Here is a 17,502-nt window from a genome sequence, read left to right on the forward strand (position 1 = left end):
TTGAGATATAGTGGAGTAGACAAGTTAAGTTCCACTCCTAGTGCTCTAGCATGGATGTTTTCTAATCTAACTAGTCGTTTTTAAGTCTATGAGAGTTTCTGAAGGGAATTATACTACGATGCAACTACCCACAAGATGCAACTAGTTAGGTTATCTAATACTAAGGGAATGCTACGTTGATTCTATGATAAGGAGTTAGAGGGAGATTGATTCCACCTTAACTCAACTTAATCCACTAACGACGATAAATCGTCAGAATCCGAATTGAATCGCTTCGAGAACAATTGGTTATTCCTAATCCCTAATTATACATGGCATTTCTACCAATTCATAACTAGCATGTGAACAATTAAACACATTCTCATGGTGAACTAATCATTTCTAGAGTGGAATAGAAAATCGGCGACTCTACGATAATCGGAATCAAGCTTTCATCAAGGCTTCACAACCCCTCTAATGGAGGTTTAGCCTTGAATCATTCATAATCATTTCCATTTATATTAAAACTAAACATAATATAAAGCATTGAAATTTATTTAATTAAACAATAATGAAATCTAATTTAATGACTAAATTGAACTAAGGACATAAATTGAAATTAGATCTAGAATTGGAATTGACAAAATCGAAATGGATAAAGAATACTACTTTATTGATCTAATCAAATGAAGAACAAGATTCAAGGTTTAATCTAATGAAATGAATTAGATATTGAAACTATACTTAATCAAAAACAATTAAATAAAACTAGATCTAGAAGCTATTTTAATGGCTACTTTCTATTCTAAGCTAACTATTTTTTCTAACTACTGGCTACCATTATCTATCTACCATTAACAAAGACTTAAGCTTTTGTTTTATACATCCAGATCAAAATTCGTGCATGGGCTTGGAGCCATGGGTTGGGCAGAATCGGGCCCAAAACCAATTCTTCGATCCAAAAGGCCTCTTCAGCTGCAGTTGACTTCCACAGACTTTTCGTCCACTTCTGCTCCTCTGATTGGGTCAAGGCTTGGACCATTGCAAAGCTCTTTCCGAGCGGTCGTTTTGACATAAGGTATGCCCAATTCGAGGTCTGAGTCCAAAGATCTCACTTTTTGGAAGTTCTGGCGACTTTTGCTCCTTTATCTCGCTAAAGTGGTACATTTACGCACATAATGGACTTTGAAACCGAAAATGCATAAAAGCAGCGTGTCGGTGTTAACTCTTACTTATTATTCACATAATTGGTCTAACAAGATGATTATTAAGGGGTTAAAACTACAGTTTTGGGCTCTTATCAAACCACCCCAAAACGACATTTTTGCTTGTCCTCGAGCAAAGATGAGAAATTAGAATAAGTGACCAAAATGGAGTTCTACCTAATCTCGTTTATTTGAGTGCGATTGCATTGACCATATGCAACAAGGCCTTAAACCACTAGGAATTCCCTAGTGGGCGAGTTATAGCCTCGTGAGAGTTTTCCAGATGAAGGTACTCCTGACAAACTTCATCTATACTACAACGACTAAGAAATAAAACTATTGTTTCCTTATTCATGCTCAACTATCTATACATCTCTCTAGCAATTATATAAGAATAACCAGTCAAAACCCTAAGTTAATATATGCATAATAATCAATCATCTACAATAAACATATATCTGATGAGTAGTACTGTCAAATGTTTAGCGGGTTTGTTTAGAGAACTTCGGAATAAGCGTCCTTAAATAGGTTCTCACAATAATAGTCAAGAAACAACACTCTGATTTTTGCACTCAAGTTTAAGCTACTCCGATTAATGCGATGGGCACACTTTACCTTACAATCTCAATGACAACAAGGAAGCTTGGGGTCAATCAAACACATCTGCCACTTACTATCACACTAACCTATTCCTAATTGAGCTAGAGGTCTTTATTAGGTGTTACGGGGATTAGGAGATGGTTTAAGAAGGAAGGAAATGGATATTCAAAAGGACAAGTCTGAGATAATAGAGTCTTCGTATTATGTAACTTAGAGAAAACCTTGTTATTTTCTTTTGCTTCTATACTTTGTTTCCATCCTTAGCCATATTTTTCTTTTTTCTTTTCTTTGGCTTTTGACTCCTTTTTATTCTATTTTTTTTTGGAGTTTTTTTTTTTTTTTTTTTTTTTTATTTCTATTTTTCTTTTCTTTGGATGGAAACTTCTTTTCTTTATTTTCTGAAGCAAGTAACAATTTTTGTTTACACAGGTTTTTCTCTTCTTCTTTCTTCACTCATTCTATTCTCAGACTTATTCTAAATTGGGTAGGTTGATTTATTCTCTTTTTTTTATTTTGTTTTTGTTTTGTAACAAGGTAAAGGAATTGTGGTGTATGGAAGGCTAAAGAACAGGCTCAGAGTGGTGACTAGCGGAAAATAATTCATAGGTTTGAATTTATGGCTATATCGATCCAAAGAGCGGCCTAAATTCTCACTTAGGATATGGTTTAGTGATCAAGCAAGTGGACGTGTGATTTCTCTATCCGTTTTACTTCTCCCTTGTGTCATTTCTCAAATGTTTAAACATATAAGGCTTTAGGCTATATTCTCACAGGATTTGTAGAATAAGTACTCTAGCCTAGATTTGAAAACTTCTCGCTAACAATCATAGATACTCACATAATATATTTATAGATAGATGCAAAGATTATTACCTCGATTAACCTAAGTTTCTAACAATTATTACGATGCAACAACTATGTGAGACTTCTAGATTGTTAAGAGCATGGAGAAAGAAAACAATACCAATATTCCTAAGTGTATAGCATAAACTTATTTATTTATATTTTTAAATTTTTGAAATTTTAACTTCGAAAACAAATGCATATTATATATATCTATATCCTAACAGATGTCTTAATTACCGCGTGATTCTATGCCCCAAACAGAAGCATGCTTTGTCCTCAAAGCATTGTAAATAAAGAGGGTAGGAAAAAATACCATTGAAGCCAGCGTGAAATTCGAAACATCTACAAAACAATGTTAGAGCATTACTAATATAGGAAATAAAAGCGACACAACTCTATAAGAGTTCCACCCATTATGGGGTTAACATAATTAAATTGCTTGGGACATAGCGGACACTAACAAAACTAAAACTTACCTCCACTCCCGTTGTTATTAAGTCATCTTCGTCATCCTCTACTTCTATAAAGAAGTGGGTTCCTTCCAGCGATCTGCCATGCTATGATAATTTGCCGGGCTTCACGCCATTTATCATCTATGGTTGCTAACCTATTAAGTGCCACTTGGTCTGATGGGGTGTAGGGTGCAACTGGTGAGGTTGTATCCGCCACCCATGCCAAGTCATTTACATTCGGATAATACTATTGGTGGGTCGCGCGTGTCTACCTTAATCCAATCCGTGAAACGTGTACAAAAAAGCAGGGAAAGAAACATAGCATAATCGTGAAATTAGAACGGGCATAAGAAGGTACTTATGCCTCATAGTATAGGCTCGTGCTAAACTAGACATCAAAGTCACGGGAAGGTCATAGAACCGGGTCCATTGGCTAAAAAACAAGGAAAAGCGCTGCAAGTGGCGTCATTCCACGAAAGAAAAGCGCCATTCCCCTAAAATGTTTAGCATTATCCAAAACATAACAGTTCCTATGTTCATGGACCCGGGCTACCAAGAACAGCGTTATAGTCCCCTTGGTCCTCAATCTGAGGAAAATGCCTGCCCCATAAGCCTCGTGCAAAGACTCATAGGTGTAGACATGCATATTATCGACCCAATAGCACCATGGGTCTTGTATCTCAGCCGGGCATAGCAAGTCCAAGAACAAAGGCTAGCAAGAACACGTAATCTCCATTGGTTCATCGTCAATGTTGATGGAGAACACTTGTTCTCCATCCGGTCTCTCAAAGAAAATGCAGTTATTATAAAAATAAGATGCAAGTCTTTGGAGAATAAAGTTCAGCCCGGTCTTACCATAAGAGGTTCCCGACCAACATATGTGATCACCTCTGAAACCAAGCACCGTAAAGTAATGCTTTGGAACAAATCTTGAAAAGATTCGGTATCAATATTAGAGATGTCATCTCTAAATTACGCTTTGGAATAGCTGCGAATGATCCGGAAACTACGCGTGGCTGGAAAATTTCTAGTCCGAGTCGAGTCGTGGCGCTAAAACTTAGAGCGCGGTATCTTTTGTATTTTGGAATTCCGGTAACTTAGCGGCGGGTTCTGGCTTCGACTAGGACTAGGCGCTTCTTTGTATTTTTTGATTTCCAAACTTAGCGCTGGTCGCTCGACTAGAAGCGTAGCGGCGCTCGACCAAATTTTTCTCGACAGAATTGTAGGCGTGGCCTTCAACTAGAAGGGCGGGCGCTCCGAAGCTGCGAAATGCGAAAATGAAGTCGAAACGTGGGAATCGCGGGTTTGAAGGGTGAGTGATGGAGTTTAGGTGTAATGTGAGTTGTGAGGATAGATTGTATCAAGTTTATATAGGCTTAAAGTTGCTTTCGAATGGATCGGAAAGTTGCCAAAACTAATTTGGCGGTTTTCGGAATCCTAAAATCTCCAAACTTCAAAACGGAAACAACTCATATCACGGATTCTAATTCAAACCCAATATCTCTTATTTGGATATTATGACTGAATGTACCTATTTAATCTAGATTTCATCCTACAATGATTCTCAATCATAGATATGCCTATCTGACCATATTTTCACCTTACTCATGATGAAATTCTAACACTAGGGTTTTATAAAAATAAAAGCGTGAAATGATCAAACCACCCCAAACAAGTTTGGAAGGTGGGATTAATATGAAACAAGCACACAAACTGAAAATAACCCCTTATATTAAAATTTTCATTCGGAGTATCACTACAAAATCCACATTACTGAAATAAAAATTACATTACAATAAAGACAACAAAAGTAAATAAAACAACAACTACTAAACATAAATAACTACCACTATCACTCCTCATCCTCTCTAAACACCTCGCCAGCGGTGGTGGCGGGCACCTGAACTTCAGTGGTGGCTCACGGGCTCGAGAAGGTCCGGCCAGCGGTCGATCGCCCTTCGCGGCGACGCTCATGCCTAGTAGCTGTGTCCTCGAGGCGGATGCGTATGAGGTGGGAAGCGTGCTAGCATCTCTACTCTAAACGGCGGGGCTTCCATCTCGACCCTCGCCTGCTCCCCATCTCATCCTCCCTCCGGGTCGCGGAGCTCGAAGTTGTGGTGAATGGTGGCTGTCGAGTCCGGAGGTCTGCGAGAGAGTGTTGAGTGAACGATGCCCTATGTAGCATAGTCATGCGCTTCGGCATCGACCAACACCTCGGAAGGCATCCGTATCAAAGCAGGTGCCATCCTCCTCATCCTCCTCCGACTCATCCTCATCTACCCTCTTTCGTCCTCCTCCTCGGCTGTTCCCTATCCTCGGGCAATTTCCAGACTTGTTGGACACACTCCTATAGATCACGCGGGTTCCGTGCGGGGTAATGTAAATCCTCCGAGGCCGGGAGTTGCCTTCATCTTCAACATGATCTTAGTGATAAGCCGCGGAAAGAGGTGCCAACGACCGTCGAACCTCCCGATCATGTTCAGCAAAAAACCGGGATACAGAAATCGTACTTCCGCTCTGGGTATCCATAGGGCGATGGAGGCAGGTCGGACCGATGTCACCGACCTTGTCGCACCTAGGACATTCGACCAATCCAGCAGGTCAGTAGCCCGGTTGGTTGGTCCTTAGAAACTTTGGCACACAATGGGAGTTTGGATTGTAGCTCCCATTGATGGCGATGCATTGTCAGCGGCTCAACCCGTCAAACCGAGGCTCTGTAAAAGCGGCATCAGATTGATTCTAGGCGGAATGCCTAGAATCTCCGACCAACGACCCGTAGTCAACTCCCTCCTCTTCTTCTTCACCAAAACAAAAATCCGACTCCCCTCCAACTCCGGTGTTGTAGAACCGTCGACCAAGTCTTCATGGTAGAAGTCTTGGAAAGTACCGAGACTATTCCAGTCTCTACTAGCCATTTCACACCGTAAAAGCGGTAGCGAAATGGTCGGCGAAAATCTGCTCCGGTATAATCTGGCGTTGAGCCATCTAGTTTGATTCACGGTTTGGGGTTTGTAGAGGGTGTGGTAGTGGTGGTTTTACTTGACCGACTTGAAGAACAGTGGAGGTGGTGGAGTTTGTTTTGATTTGTGTTTGCAAACAAAAATGGGTTGGGATATGATTTTTGGCGTGGGTTTATGGTATTATTTTTTAATTTTTATTTTTCTAGGTTTTGAGCTTGTTAATGGCGGTGGAAGATGGAAGAACGATGAACTGTTGCTAAAGAAGGTAAGAGCGCGAGCGCGCCTTTCTCCATGGGCGGTGGTGGGCGACTTGGGCTGAAGCCCAAATCGAAATTTTCGATTTTTCGATTTTTTTTCGCGAATTTCAAATCAAAATTCCCGCTTCGTTACCGGTCCGATTTTTGCGAATGAGATATGGAAATGATCAGGAGAGAATTTCCTATCCAATGATCCATAAAACACTCTATTCCGACTTCGGATGACATATGAGATAGTGGAAAACGCCTCGAAGTGCGTGCATGGCGTAAAGTTATCGCGAAACGAATGAACTCTAAATTAATAGATCATGTCAATCCGAATCGTAATACAATAAAACGGCCTAAGCAACTCTAGTGGGACATAAAACATTTAGTACGGAAACACGAACACCCCACCCCCAAACAAATTTTTTACAACGAAGCTTAGAAAATTTGTTTTTAGCGATGGGTCTTTTAAAGTCGATTCGAGACTTCATAGATTACTATGTTTATTTTATTATTTTTTTTTTTTTTAGTTTAGAAGGAAAAACAATAAGCAATAAAGACATAATTCACACCATAGAAAACATGACTCAAAAAATCCGAAAAAACATGCAAGAGTGGAAAACGTGAACTATGTGAACCGTGGACTTAGGATCCGGTACTTACAGCCACACACTCCATAGGGAGGGCCCGGTTACCTTAATGGTGCACTCACCAATATATTGGAATGAGAGGAAATGCACCAACACAGAAATTTGAGTCGTTTATAGTCAGATACTCAAGACTTTATTTAAGACATATGTATGAACATGCAGTTGATCATATATCAACAACCGAAATAGTTGTGGATCATTCCATAAATAAATATCACAGCAAACATATCCAAATACAATGAAACACCAAGATTTCCTACGACACAGCCTAGTGGAATCCAAACGAAGTTGGGTAACCCTATTGTGTAACCTATCATGCACCTTCTTTTTCATTTTTGAATGCGTGGGTGTTTTAGTAAATAAGTATGGAAAAGTGAATGGTTGTGGAGAATAAGGTGGATATGGAAAAGTTGTAGAAAGACAGCTTGTACACAATGAGGATTTGGTTTTAGCACCGAACTCATTCATTGTGTGTGTAGGGACTGTCTCAATTCTGAAAATGAAGGTGTCAAATAGTTTGTCCTTCTGAAGTATCTGTTTGCTAGGAGGATTTAAAAATTATAGAGCCTGAAGAAACAACGGGGATCGAAAAGTGCAAACTTCGGGTTCCTTTGAAAGGGTGGAAGGAGGGAATCGAGGTGGATGTTGTGCTAGTTAGTTCTTGATAGGGTGAATTGTCACCTACTCGAAGAAACTCATCAAATTCCTCATCTAGATTGGTCATATCCACATTACTATGGTAGTCCTCTACATCTTTGAGAAAGTCATCTATCCCGTCCTCATCAATAACATGTGTATCGACTAGTGTAGGAATGAAAATGTTGGAGTCTGACTTTCCAAAGGAAAGAATTTTGGGCATATGACTATCAGGGAACGTGTTGTTGAAATAATCTCGAGCAAAGCTCTCGATCATGCTAACCTCTCCATCCATAGACGAATCGGGTAACTGCGTCCTTGTTTTAAAAACATTGACTTCAACAGCAAGATGGCCAAAAGACATGGACATTGAACCATCACGGCAATTAATGAGCGCATTGGCAGTTGCCAAGAACGGACGCCCTAAAATGATCGGGACAGAGTCGTTAGCGACTTCTGTATCGAGAACTACAAAATCAGCCGGATAGTAGAAATCCTGCACTTTTACAAGCACATTTTCGACTACACCCTTAGGGTACTTAATAGACCGATCAGCTAATTGCAACGTCATTTTAGTGGGTTGCATTTTGTCTAGACCGATTTGTCTATACAAATAAAATGGGAGTAAGTTAACACTAGCCCCCAGGTCTAATAAAGCGGTCGTCGTATAGGAATCTCCTAAGGTGCATTGTGCAATGGGGACGACCCGGGGTCCTTGTATTAACAATTCCATTATGTTCGGATAAAGGTTGGGAATTGTCTTGTTAAAAAGGCGTCTTTTGGTATATTGGTCTTACGCCTAGTAGTACACAATTCCTTAAGAAACTTAGCATGATGTGGTAGCTTTTTAATAGCTTCGAGGAAGGGAAGGTTTATAGTTAGATTCTTAAAACATCCCTAATCTCCTCATAATTTGTATCCTTAGTTAACATGGCTAATTTTTGGGAAGCGGTGGTTTACGTCTATATTTAGCAATGGTATCACCCGGATGTTTAACCGTGGCTTTTAGTTTCTTAGGTTGTGTTTATAACCGGACCTCTACGGTGGTAGGCTCTTCTATTTCTATTTCAATTATCTAGTAATATAGCAGGTGTAGGGGCTACTGGTGGGGTAACTATAGGCATAGTTACCTTGTTATCAACCACTCTGCCAGAACGGAGAGTGGTGATTGCATTTATCTCACCTACATTTTCATATTCATTACTAGTATTATCCGTTACCTCAAAGGCTGTGTTTGTTGTTTTAGGATTAGGTATTATGTTACACGGAAACACACCTTTGGTTTGGGCTTTATCTTGAGCCAACTGTTGGGTTAAATTAGTTACGGATTGTAGAAGCTGTTGGTTGGATTGAGCCATGGTTTGGAAAAGTTTTTGGCTCACTTGTATAAAGGTGTCAAGACGATCCGGCTGTGTGGGTGTAGTGGTCACGGGTGGTGTTACTGGAACTATTTCCCGTGAATTATTTATTGGTGGATTTTGATAGTTATTATTTACCGGAACGATACCTCTATTAGCATTATAATTATTATAATTACCTTGACCTTGTGCTTGACCTTGTCGAGGTTGCACTTGGTTGTTATAATTATTAAAATTACCCTGACCCCGTCCTTGTCTTGGTGGGGCTTGGTTAAAGCTCTGCGTTGGCCTAACATATTGATGATTGTACCCTTGAGGTGTGACGTTTTGGTTATTTCTCCAACCGAAGTTGGGATTTTGTCTCCAAGGGGCGTTAGGTTCACTATTAATGGAACAAGCCTGTTCATAGGCTATAGGACAGTGGGATTAGGGATGGTCGGGGCTCCAACAGAAACTACATGGATTTGAATTTACATTCATAACGGGGATTGGCTTTTGTTGTACAGAAATGGCATCTACCTTTTTTGTGAGGGATTCAATTAGAGTTTTAAGCTCAGGATCTGATTTAACCTCAAACATACTGGTAGCCTTAACTGTGGAAGAAGAACTAGCGGAGCGGGAGTAATCGTCACTACCCCCCCAATTATTATTACGCTTAGTTTGGTCCTCTAAAAATTTATAAGCCTCCGAGGCTCCTTTGTTTAAGAAACTACCCCCATTCATTATGTCAAGGACTTCTTTATGGTGATGTTGAAGTCCTTTGAAAAAGGCACGAACTAACGTGTCTTTCGCTAAGTTATGATGTGGACACTCTATAAGCAGATCGGTGAAACGATTCCAAGCCTCTGAAAATGTTTCATGAGGATTTTGTCGAAAGAAATGAATCTTAGAAAGCATCTCATCCGTCTTTAGGGGTGGGTAAAAATGTTCCATAAACAGCTGAACAAGTTTAGCCCACGAGTCCACGTAATTAAAAAGCGCTTAACCAAGACGCCTTTATCGGCTAAGGTGAAGGGGAATACCCTTAATTTAATTTGTTCAACCAACCGTAGGATGGTGGAATGTTGTTAGGACTTGTTCAATCCTACGATATCTTTGGTAAGGTTTTCATGGTCTAAACCATGAAAAACGGGTAACAAATTAAAAATATTTGGAGGGATTCTCAAATCCCCACCGGGTTTGCTAGAACGATGCAAGATTTGGGGCTATCGCCAAGGCTTTGTAGAAGTCCGAGAGGAGTCTCTCTTTCTTCCCCATTATATCAGGTGGTGTGTGTGGAATAGTAGCTAGAGGTGTAGTGTGTGGTATACTAGATAGACTTGATTGTTGATGTTGTTGTGTATTTACGTTTGGTGTTTTGTATGCGACCGCATCTTAATCTCATGCAAGACTAAGTCGAGCTTAACTACACATGCAACACTCCAAACAATTCGATATACTAGTATAAACCTCTAACAGGAGAGACGCGAGGTGTGGAAGAAAGGAATACCCTGATTCGGCCCTTGCTTCGCTTTATGAATAGCGTCTTGTGTGCACGCGTTCGGTGTTTATAAGAGAATAGAACACCGAAACTTGACAACTCGAAGTTCAAATCAAACCGCGGGAAATCCCGAATTTCGAGAAGGGCGCTGGCGCTCTTAGTATGCTACTTTCAAGGCAAAGTCGAAGCTCCAGTAAGATAGCGCTGGTCGCTCTCTTTTTGCGCCTTGCCTTCAGTGTATAAACGAAGTCCAAGAAGATAGCTGGTCGCTCTCTTTGAAGCATGCTGGCGCTTCGGTCGTTTTTCGCGAATTTTTCCAAAACTGAAACGGCAACCACGGTATGAATCAAACAAGGGTGGGTGGGTGAAATGGGACTTAAAAATTACTAATTCTATTATGAAAACAATGATAAAGTGCAACTAAGATGGCAGCGGCGCCATTTGATAAAAGTAAAATGAATAGTCTACCTACGAAATGAACTAGGAATCCACAACGTAAGTAAACTAAACTTTCTGATGCTATAAGTTTATCAAATCTTTATTTCTACTCTCAACCAATTGAGATATAGTGGAGTAGACAAGTTCGTTCCACTCCTAGTGCTCTAGCATGGATGTTTTCTAATCTAACTAGTCGTTTTTAAGTCTATGAGAGTTTTACGAAGGGAATTATACTACGATGCAACTACCCACAAGATGCAACTAGTCGGTTATCGGAATACTAAGGGAATGCTACGTTGATTCTATGATAAGGAGTTAGAGGGAGATTGATTCCACCTTAACTCAACTTAATCCACTAACGACGAAAATCGTCGAATCCGAATTGAACCGCTTCGCAGAACAATTGGTTATTCCTAATCCCTAATTATACATGGCATTTCTACCAATTCATAACTAGCATGTGAACAATTAAACCCATTCTCATGGTGAACTAATCATTTCTAGAGTGGAATAGAAAATACGGCGACTCTAACGATAATCGAATCAAGCTTTCATCAAGGCTTCACAACCCCTCTAATGGAGGTTTAGCCTTGAATCATTCATAATCATTTCCATTTATATTAAAACTAAACATAATATAAAGCATTGAAATTTATTTAATTAAACAATAATGAAATCTAATTTAATGACTAAATTGAACTAAGGACATAAATTGAAATTAGATCTAGAATTGGAATTGACAAAATCGAAATGGATAAAGAATACTACTTTATTGATCTAATCAAATGAAGAACAAGATTCAAGGTTTAATCTAATGAAATGAATTAGATATTGAAACTATACTTAATCAAAAACAATTAAATAAAACTAGATCTAGAAGCTATTTTAATGGCTACTTTCTATTCTAAGCTAACTATTATTTTCTAACTACTGGCTACCATTATCTATCTACCATTAACAAAGACTTAAGCTTTTGTTTTTATACATCCAGATCCAAAATTCGTGCATGGGCTTGGAGCCATGGGTTGGGCCAGAGAATCAGGCCCAAAACCCAATTCTTTCAGTCTAAAAAGGCCTCTTCAGCTGCAGTTGACTTCCACAGACTTTTCGTCCACTTCTGCTCCTCTGATTGGGTCAAGGCTTGGACCATTGCAAAGCTCTTTCCGAGCCGGTCGTTTTGACATAAGGTATGCCCAATTCCGAGGTCTGAGTCCAAAGATACGGCTTTCGGAAGTTCTGCTGACTTTTGCTCCTTTATCTCGCTAAAGTGGTACATTTCTGCACATAATGGACTTTGAAACCTGAAATGCATAAAAACGCGTAATCAGTGTTAACTCTTACTTATTATTCACATAATTGGTCTAACAGTATGATTATTAAGGGGTTAAAACTACAGTTTTGGGCTCTTATCAGAACACAGAGAAGAAATCATCATGGGTGGATGTGCTGGGCAGGACGAACGTGGGGAAGAAGAACTTGAAGTATGTGCAGCCAACCATTGTCAAAGGTAAGCCAATACTTCATGTTGAATCATCAAAGTTTGCTCACCTATACAAAACGTATGAGATGCTTGTAGTAGGGAGCTTTTTCGTGAAAAGGCCACACTTTGGGTATGTAAAAGATATAGTATGTAGAACATGGAAACTGAAGAAAGGATTTACTATGCTGCCTTATGGAGACACTATGTACACTTTTAAATTTGATGATGAAGAGGATAGAAGGAAAGTACTTGATATTGGATCCTTTCACATCGCAAGTCAGCTTGTCGTCATAAGACCATGGAAGCTGTTCATGGAGGATGATGACGCGGTGTTACAGACTATACCAATTTGGGTGATAATGAAGAGATACCCAATGGAGCGGTGGGATGAAGATGGGTTTAGCCAGGTGGGAAGTGTCATAGGGAATCCTCTATTCACTGATAAGCCAACAGAAGATCGCAAAAGAACAACTTATGCCCGAGTTTGCGTGGAGATAAAAGCTAATTGCACCTATCCAAAAGATTTAATTGTTGTAATAGACAGAAGGAGAGCTATTATTATTATTATTTATTTTTTTTTAATAAAGGACTAAGCCTCTATTAATGGTGGCAAAGCTAGGGTGATTTTTTCATCTAAGGGGCATTTAGGTCTTTTTACCATAAATTAGGAAAACACATGCGAAAATCACAAGATTTTAGGGCTGCACCAGCCGTGAACCCTAGCACACTAACTAGGGTTTGTGAGGAAGAAGATGATTCAGCTGATGACGATGACATAGAGAACTATATGAGGCTGAAATATGGGGAAGAATCTTTGGAAAAATTCCAAAGACATCTTATGGGAAACGTTGCTGTTAAGAGCAATGACCAACAAGCTATTAAGGCTAAGAATGAAGTTAATGGATCAAGCCACCATGGAAACATGAGTTCGCAAGACCTAAAACTCAGATCCGAAATATTAGGATCTGAAAAGGGAGAGTCCTATACGGAGTGAAGCAACTATGGTGTCGCACTTGGATGCTAGCAAGGATGACCAGGTAGAATATATCCAGAATAAACTCAACGAAGTCTTTGGAGTGGGTGACAACGAAGAGATAACAGAGAGTTTTACATTTAACAAAACTGAAGAAGAACTTATCCAAGAAGCAAAGGATTTGTTAGGCGCTGCTGAAACAACCTAGAATCAGAAAGCTTTACTACTCCTGGGTTTGGGGTTGAGAACGCCATAGTGCAACAAGCTGGAGACAGTAAGACGCATGGTGTTCGTGCTGGCAGGGGAGAAGGACTCGAGGCTGTTGAAGGTAATAAAGATGGAAACTTTAAGAGGCCAGACGTACCGAAGATGATCGAGGCAAATTTTTATGGTCGGGAAAAAAAGTCTAACAGTTCTGAAACAAGCTTCGTGGGAACAAAGAATGAGGATTACGAAAGTGAATCGTCAAACACAGTGAGTGTGAAGAAGGCTTCTGGAGCAGCAGTAGTGGGAGTAAAGTTGAATGCGAATGAGGATGCGTACGATCAGCAGCCATTTACTACTGGAAATGCGGAGAAGATGATGAACAATGAAAAAAAAATCACGAACGACACTTTCTCTGAAGATCGAATGATAGAAATTTGTGGGGATGGAACCGAGAGAATGACTCATTCATCCCTACATACTTGCGTGGTGAAGTGTTGAGGATTTGGAATTGAGAAGTCGAGGCCAGCAGCAAGTATGGAAGCTTCAACACTTTATTCTCAAGTGGGAGGCAGTGATACTGTTATACATGCTTGTGGAAATATAGCAGCAGGAAACCCAACAGCAGAGACTGGTGCAAAGACAGCAGAGCAACAGCCAAGCTTGGGAGAGAAGACTATTACGGCTAGAAGCGAGAAGACGATGAACAGTGAAAAATCCATGAACGACACATTCTCTAAAGCTCGAATGATGAACAATCGAGGGAATGGAAGCACACCAACAGCCATGATGAACAGAGAAAAAGGATTGGATGATTCATCCCTTGATACTCGAGTAAGCGGGAAGGAAGTTTTTGAATATCGAGAGGTGCATAGTCAAGGTGGAAGCGTTACTGTGGCATCGTGTGGAACTGTAGTAGTAGGAAACATCACTGAAGAGATTGTTGCACATACTCCAGATCAGCAACCAAGCATGGTGGATGCAAATCTGGGTTCGAGAGGAGAAGAAACAACCCCAAATACTTCGGGTAACAAAGGAACGTGGGCTGAAATGCTCGGGAGGAAGTCTGTAGGTAAGGAAACTTTGTATTATGTTCCTCCTACTATTATTAATGGCAAACCAGTAATTCATGTTAAGAGTTCCCAATTCGCGAGCTTGAACAAGAAGTATGAGAATATGGTGGTTGGGCATTTTGTTGGGAGAAGGCTAGGGTATAGTTATGTCAAAGATGTGGTGAGAAGGACTTGGAATATCAAGAACTTCACCATGAACACATATGGTGATAACATGTACACTTTTCAATTTGAAAAGGAGGAAGAGAGACAAGCAGTTCTTGATATGGGGTGTTTTCATATTGCAAGTCAACTCTTTGTGATTAGACCATGGAAATTGTTTGTTGAGGTAGAATCGCATGATTTGAAAACAATCCCTATATGGGTGATCATAAAAAATCTACCTATGGAAATGTGGAACAAGGAGGGATTTAGTGACATAACTAGTGTGATTGGAACTCCATTGTTTGTTGATAGATTAACTGAGCAAAAATCAAGAACTGCATATGCTAGGGTGTGTGTGGAGATAGACACAAAATGCACGTATCCAAATGGAGTCCCTCTTGTGATTGATGAGAGGAGAAGGTTGGGAGTGGAATTTGAATACAATTGAAAGCCAACAAGGTGTACATGTTGTGATGTGTTTGGGCACAATGATACTAAGTGTCCTAAGAACATGAAGCGGCCTAAAGATGTGAAAAGCTCAGTATGGGTGAAGAAGGATAGTAAAGAGCCCGAGGAAACCAGCGAAGAAAAAGATCCAGGGACTGAAACAGGGCACGCGCTAGTGGTTGAAGGGGTTGAAATGGTCCAAGAGGGGATGACTCAGCCATGGGTGAATCAAGAACAGGTGAATACAACTAAGATTGGGAAGGATGGCTCGGAAACACCACCTAGGAGGCATATGATCAGGGCAAGGGCAATACGTAAGACCGTGGATCTGGCCAAACATCGGGTACAAAGATGGGCGGAAAGGAGAGGGTGCAGGATCAGAGAGATAGCGGAATGGGGGAAGAACACCCGAAAGGGCAAGCTAGTGCTTTGCTCAGTTATAGAAAAGTTAGCTGAAGAGTAGCAAGTACCACTACAGCTTATCCATATGCAATGATTAGGCCAAGTACCTTTCCTCATGATGTAAGAAATTATATATGATGATGTAATGGGGAAAGAGTATGAGAGATTGTAATTTCCTTTTTTTTCTGTTCTTTTATTTTTAATAAAGGGATAGGGGACCCCGTTAACAACCTCGCTTACCGATCAAAAAAAAAAAAAAAAAAAAAAAAAAAGCTATTAGGATAGACTTTGAGTATAATTGGAAGCCCCCTTGTTGCACTCACTGCCATATTTTTGGACATACTCTAAGTAATTGTGGCAAGGTAGTTGTGAAGAAACAGAAAATGCAAGCAAAAACTCAAATATGGATAAAGAAGGAAAAGGCTACAGAAGAGATGAAGGAGAAAAGGACAGAAGAGGGAAAAGAGAAGAGAGAGGTGGAACCAGAGATCCAGGAAGTGCATAACTTGGATGAGGAAGAAGGCTGGCAAAAACCAGGGAAAAAACACAGCAGCAAAGATCGAGTAAAAAGGGATGGCAGAGAAGAAGATGCCATAGGAAGTAAGAATGAGAATATAGGGGATAAGAAAGTTGAAGAACTCAAAGGAGATGAACCTAAGGAGCATGGCAATTCTGATGAGAGGAATGAGGAGGGAAACACGAAAACACACAGTATCGAAGCAACAGTAAAAGAGGATAGCGAACAGAGTAAGTGCAGCAAAAGGTTCACGGTGATACTTACAGCAGTAAAGGGAAAGAATGAGGCTACAATACCAGGAACGTCAAAACAAGGAAACCGCTTTTTTCCTTGGTAATAGATCAGAACTCTCATCAATGATAAGTCTTGGATGCTGGAATATGAGGGGATTCAGAATGGGGTTTAAACACTATGAAGTAAAAGAGATTATAATGAAATATGAATTAGGCATAATGGGTCTGCTGGAGACAAGGGTTAAGGAGGAGAATATGGAGGCAGTTATTTCGAAAGTGTGTAATGGATGGGCATGTGAGAACAATTACAGTGAAGATGCGTTGGGCAGAATTTGGGTGTTATGGAATACACAAATGGTCACTATGCATTTGGTAATGAAAGACATGCAAAGTATTACAATGGAGGCAACTACAAACAATGGTAAGAGGTTTCTCATTACTGTGGTATATGCTATGAACGATATGAACACTAGAAGGGAGGTGTGGAATAAGATAGTCAACATGTCGGACACAACACTACCATGGATAGTGATTGGAGATTATAACTATATTCTAAATTCTAAAGAAAGAGTTGGCGGGGCTGTAACAAGACCGATACACTTTCAAGACCTGTTAGAATGTGTTACAATGGCTAGGTTGGTGGACTTGCGGTTTAAAGGGCATTACTTCACATGGAATAATAAACAGAGAATAAGGTTATGGAGAAAGCTGGATCGGGTATTACTAAATGCTGAGTGGATCAATGAATTTGGGGACTCTGAGGCAGAATTCTTGAACCCAGGAGCCACATCAGACCATACACCAATGGTGGTCTATTTAAGAGCACAGAGAAACCAAAAGAAAAAAACATTCAGATTTTTTAACTTTTGGGTTGAAGAAGACGGGTTTAAGGAAACAGTTTAAAAAGTTTGGGCAATGGAGGCTGTAGGAAACCCAATGTACACTTTCATGAGGAAGGTGAAGCAAACAAAAGCAGAGTTGATTAGGTGGAATAAAGACCGAGTGGGGAAAGTACAAACCAGAAAGGAAGTCACAAAGAGTTACATGGACATGGTACAAACACAACTACAAGGGGATCCGATAAATCAAGAACTAATCACAGAGGAAAGGATAGCAGTAAGAGAGCATGTAAAAGCAGCCATATCAGACGAGTCTATGCATAAGCAAAAATCAAGAGATAAAG

At 40.1% G+C, this 17,502-nt stretch overlaps 1 protein-coding gene and 1 non-coding gene across 2 annotated transcripts; both read left to right on the top strand.

Annotated features, from left to right (window-relative positions):
• Nucleotides 1-9,721: 9,721 nt before the first annotated feature.
• LOC147487862 (small nucleolar RNA R71) lies at nucleotides 9,722-9,825 on the top strand. Its single transcript, XR_015203414.1, has one exon. It is a non-coding gene; the product is annotated as a small nucleolar RNA R71 (small nucleolar RNA).
• A 6,656-nt stretch (nucleotides 9,826-16,481) lies between these two features.
• Nucleotides 16,482-17,222, top strand: LOC147487863 (uncharacterized). The gene has a single exon (XM_086574160.1). It carries the CDS (start codon nucleotides 16,482-16,484, stop codon nucleotides 17,220-17,222), a length of 741 nt encoding a protein of 246 aa, XP_086430286.1.
• The last annotated feature ends 280 nt before the right edge of the window (nucleotides 17,223-17,502 follow it).

This window comes from Coptis chinensis, chromosome 7 (genome assembly GCF_015680905.1).
Source record: "Coptis chinensis isolate HL-2020 chromosome 7, ASM1568090v1, whole genome shotgun sequence".
In the NCBI taxonomy this organism is placed as follows: domain Eukaryota; kingdom Viridiplantae; phylum Streptophyta; class Magnoliopsida; order Ranunculales; family Ranunculaceae; genus Coptis; species Coptis chinensis.

Bases quoted from the DNA above. Each gene is read 5' to 3' on its own strand.
- LOC147487863 (XM_086574160.1), top strand. From the start codon at position 16,482: ATGGGGTTTAAACACTATGAAGTAAAAGAGATTATAATGAAATATGAA.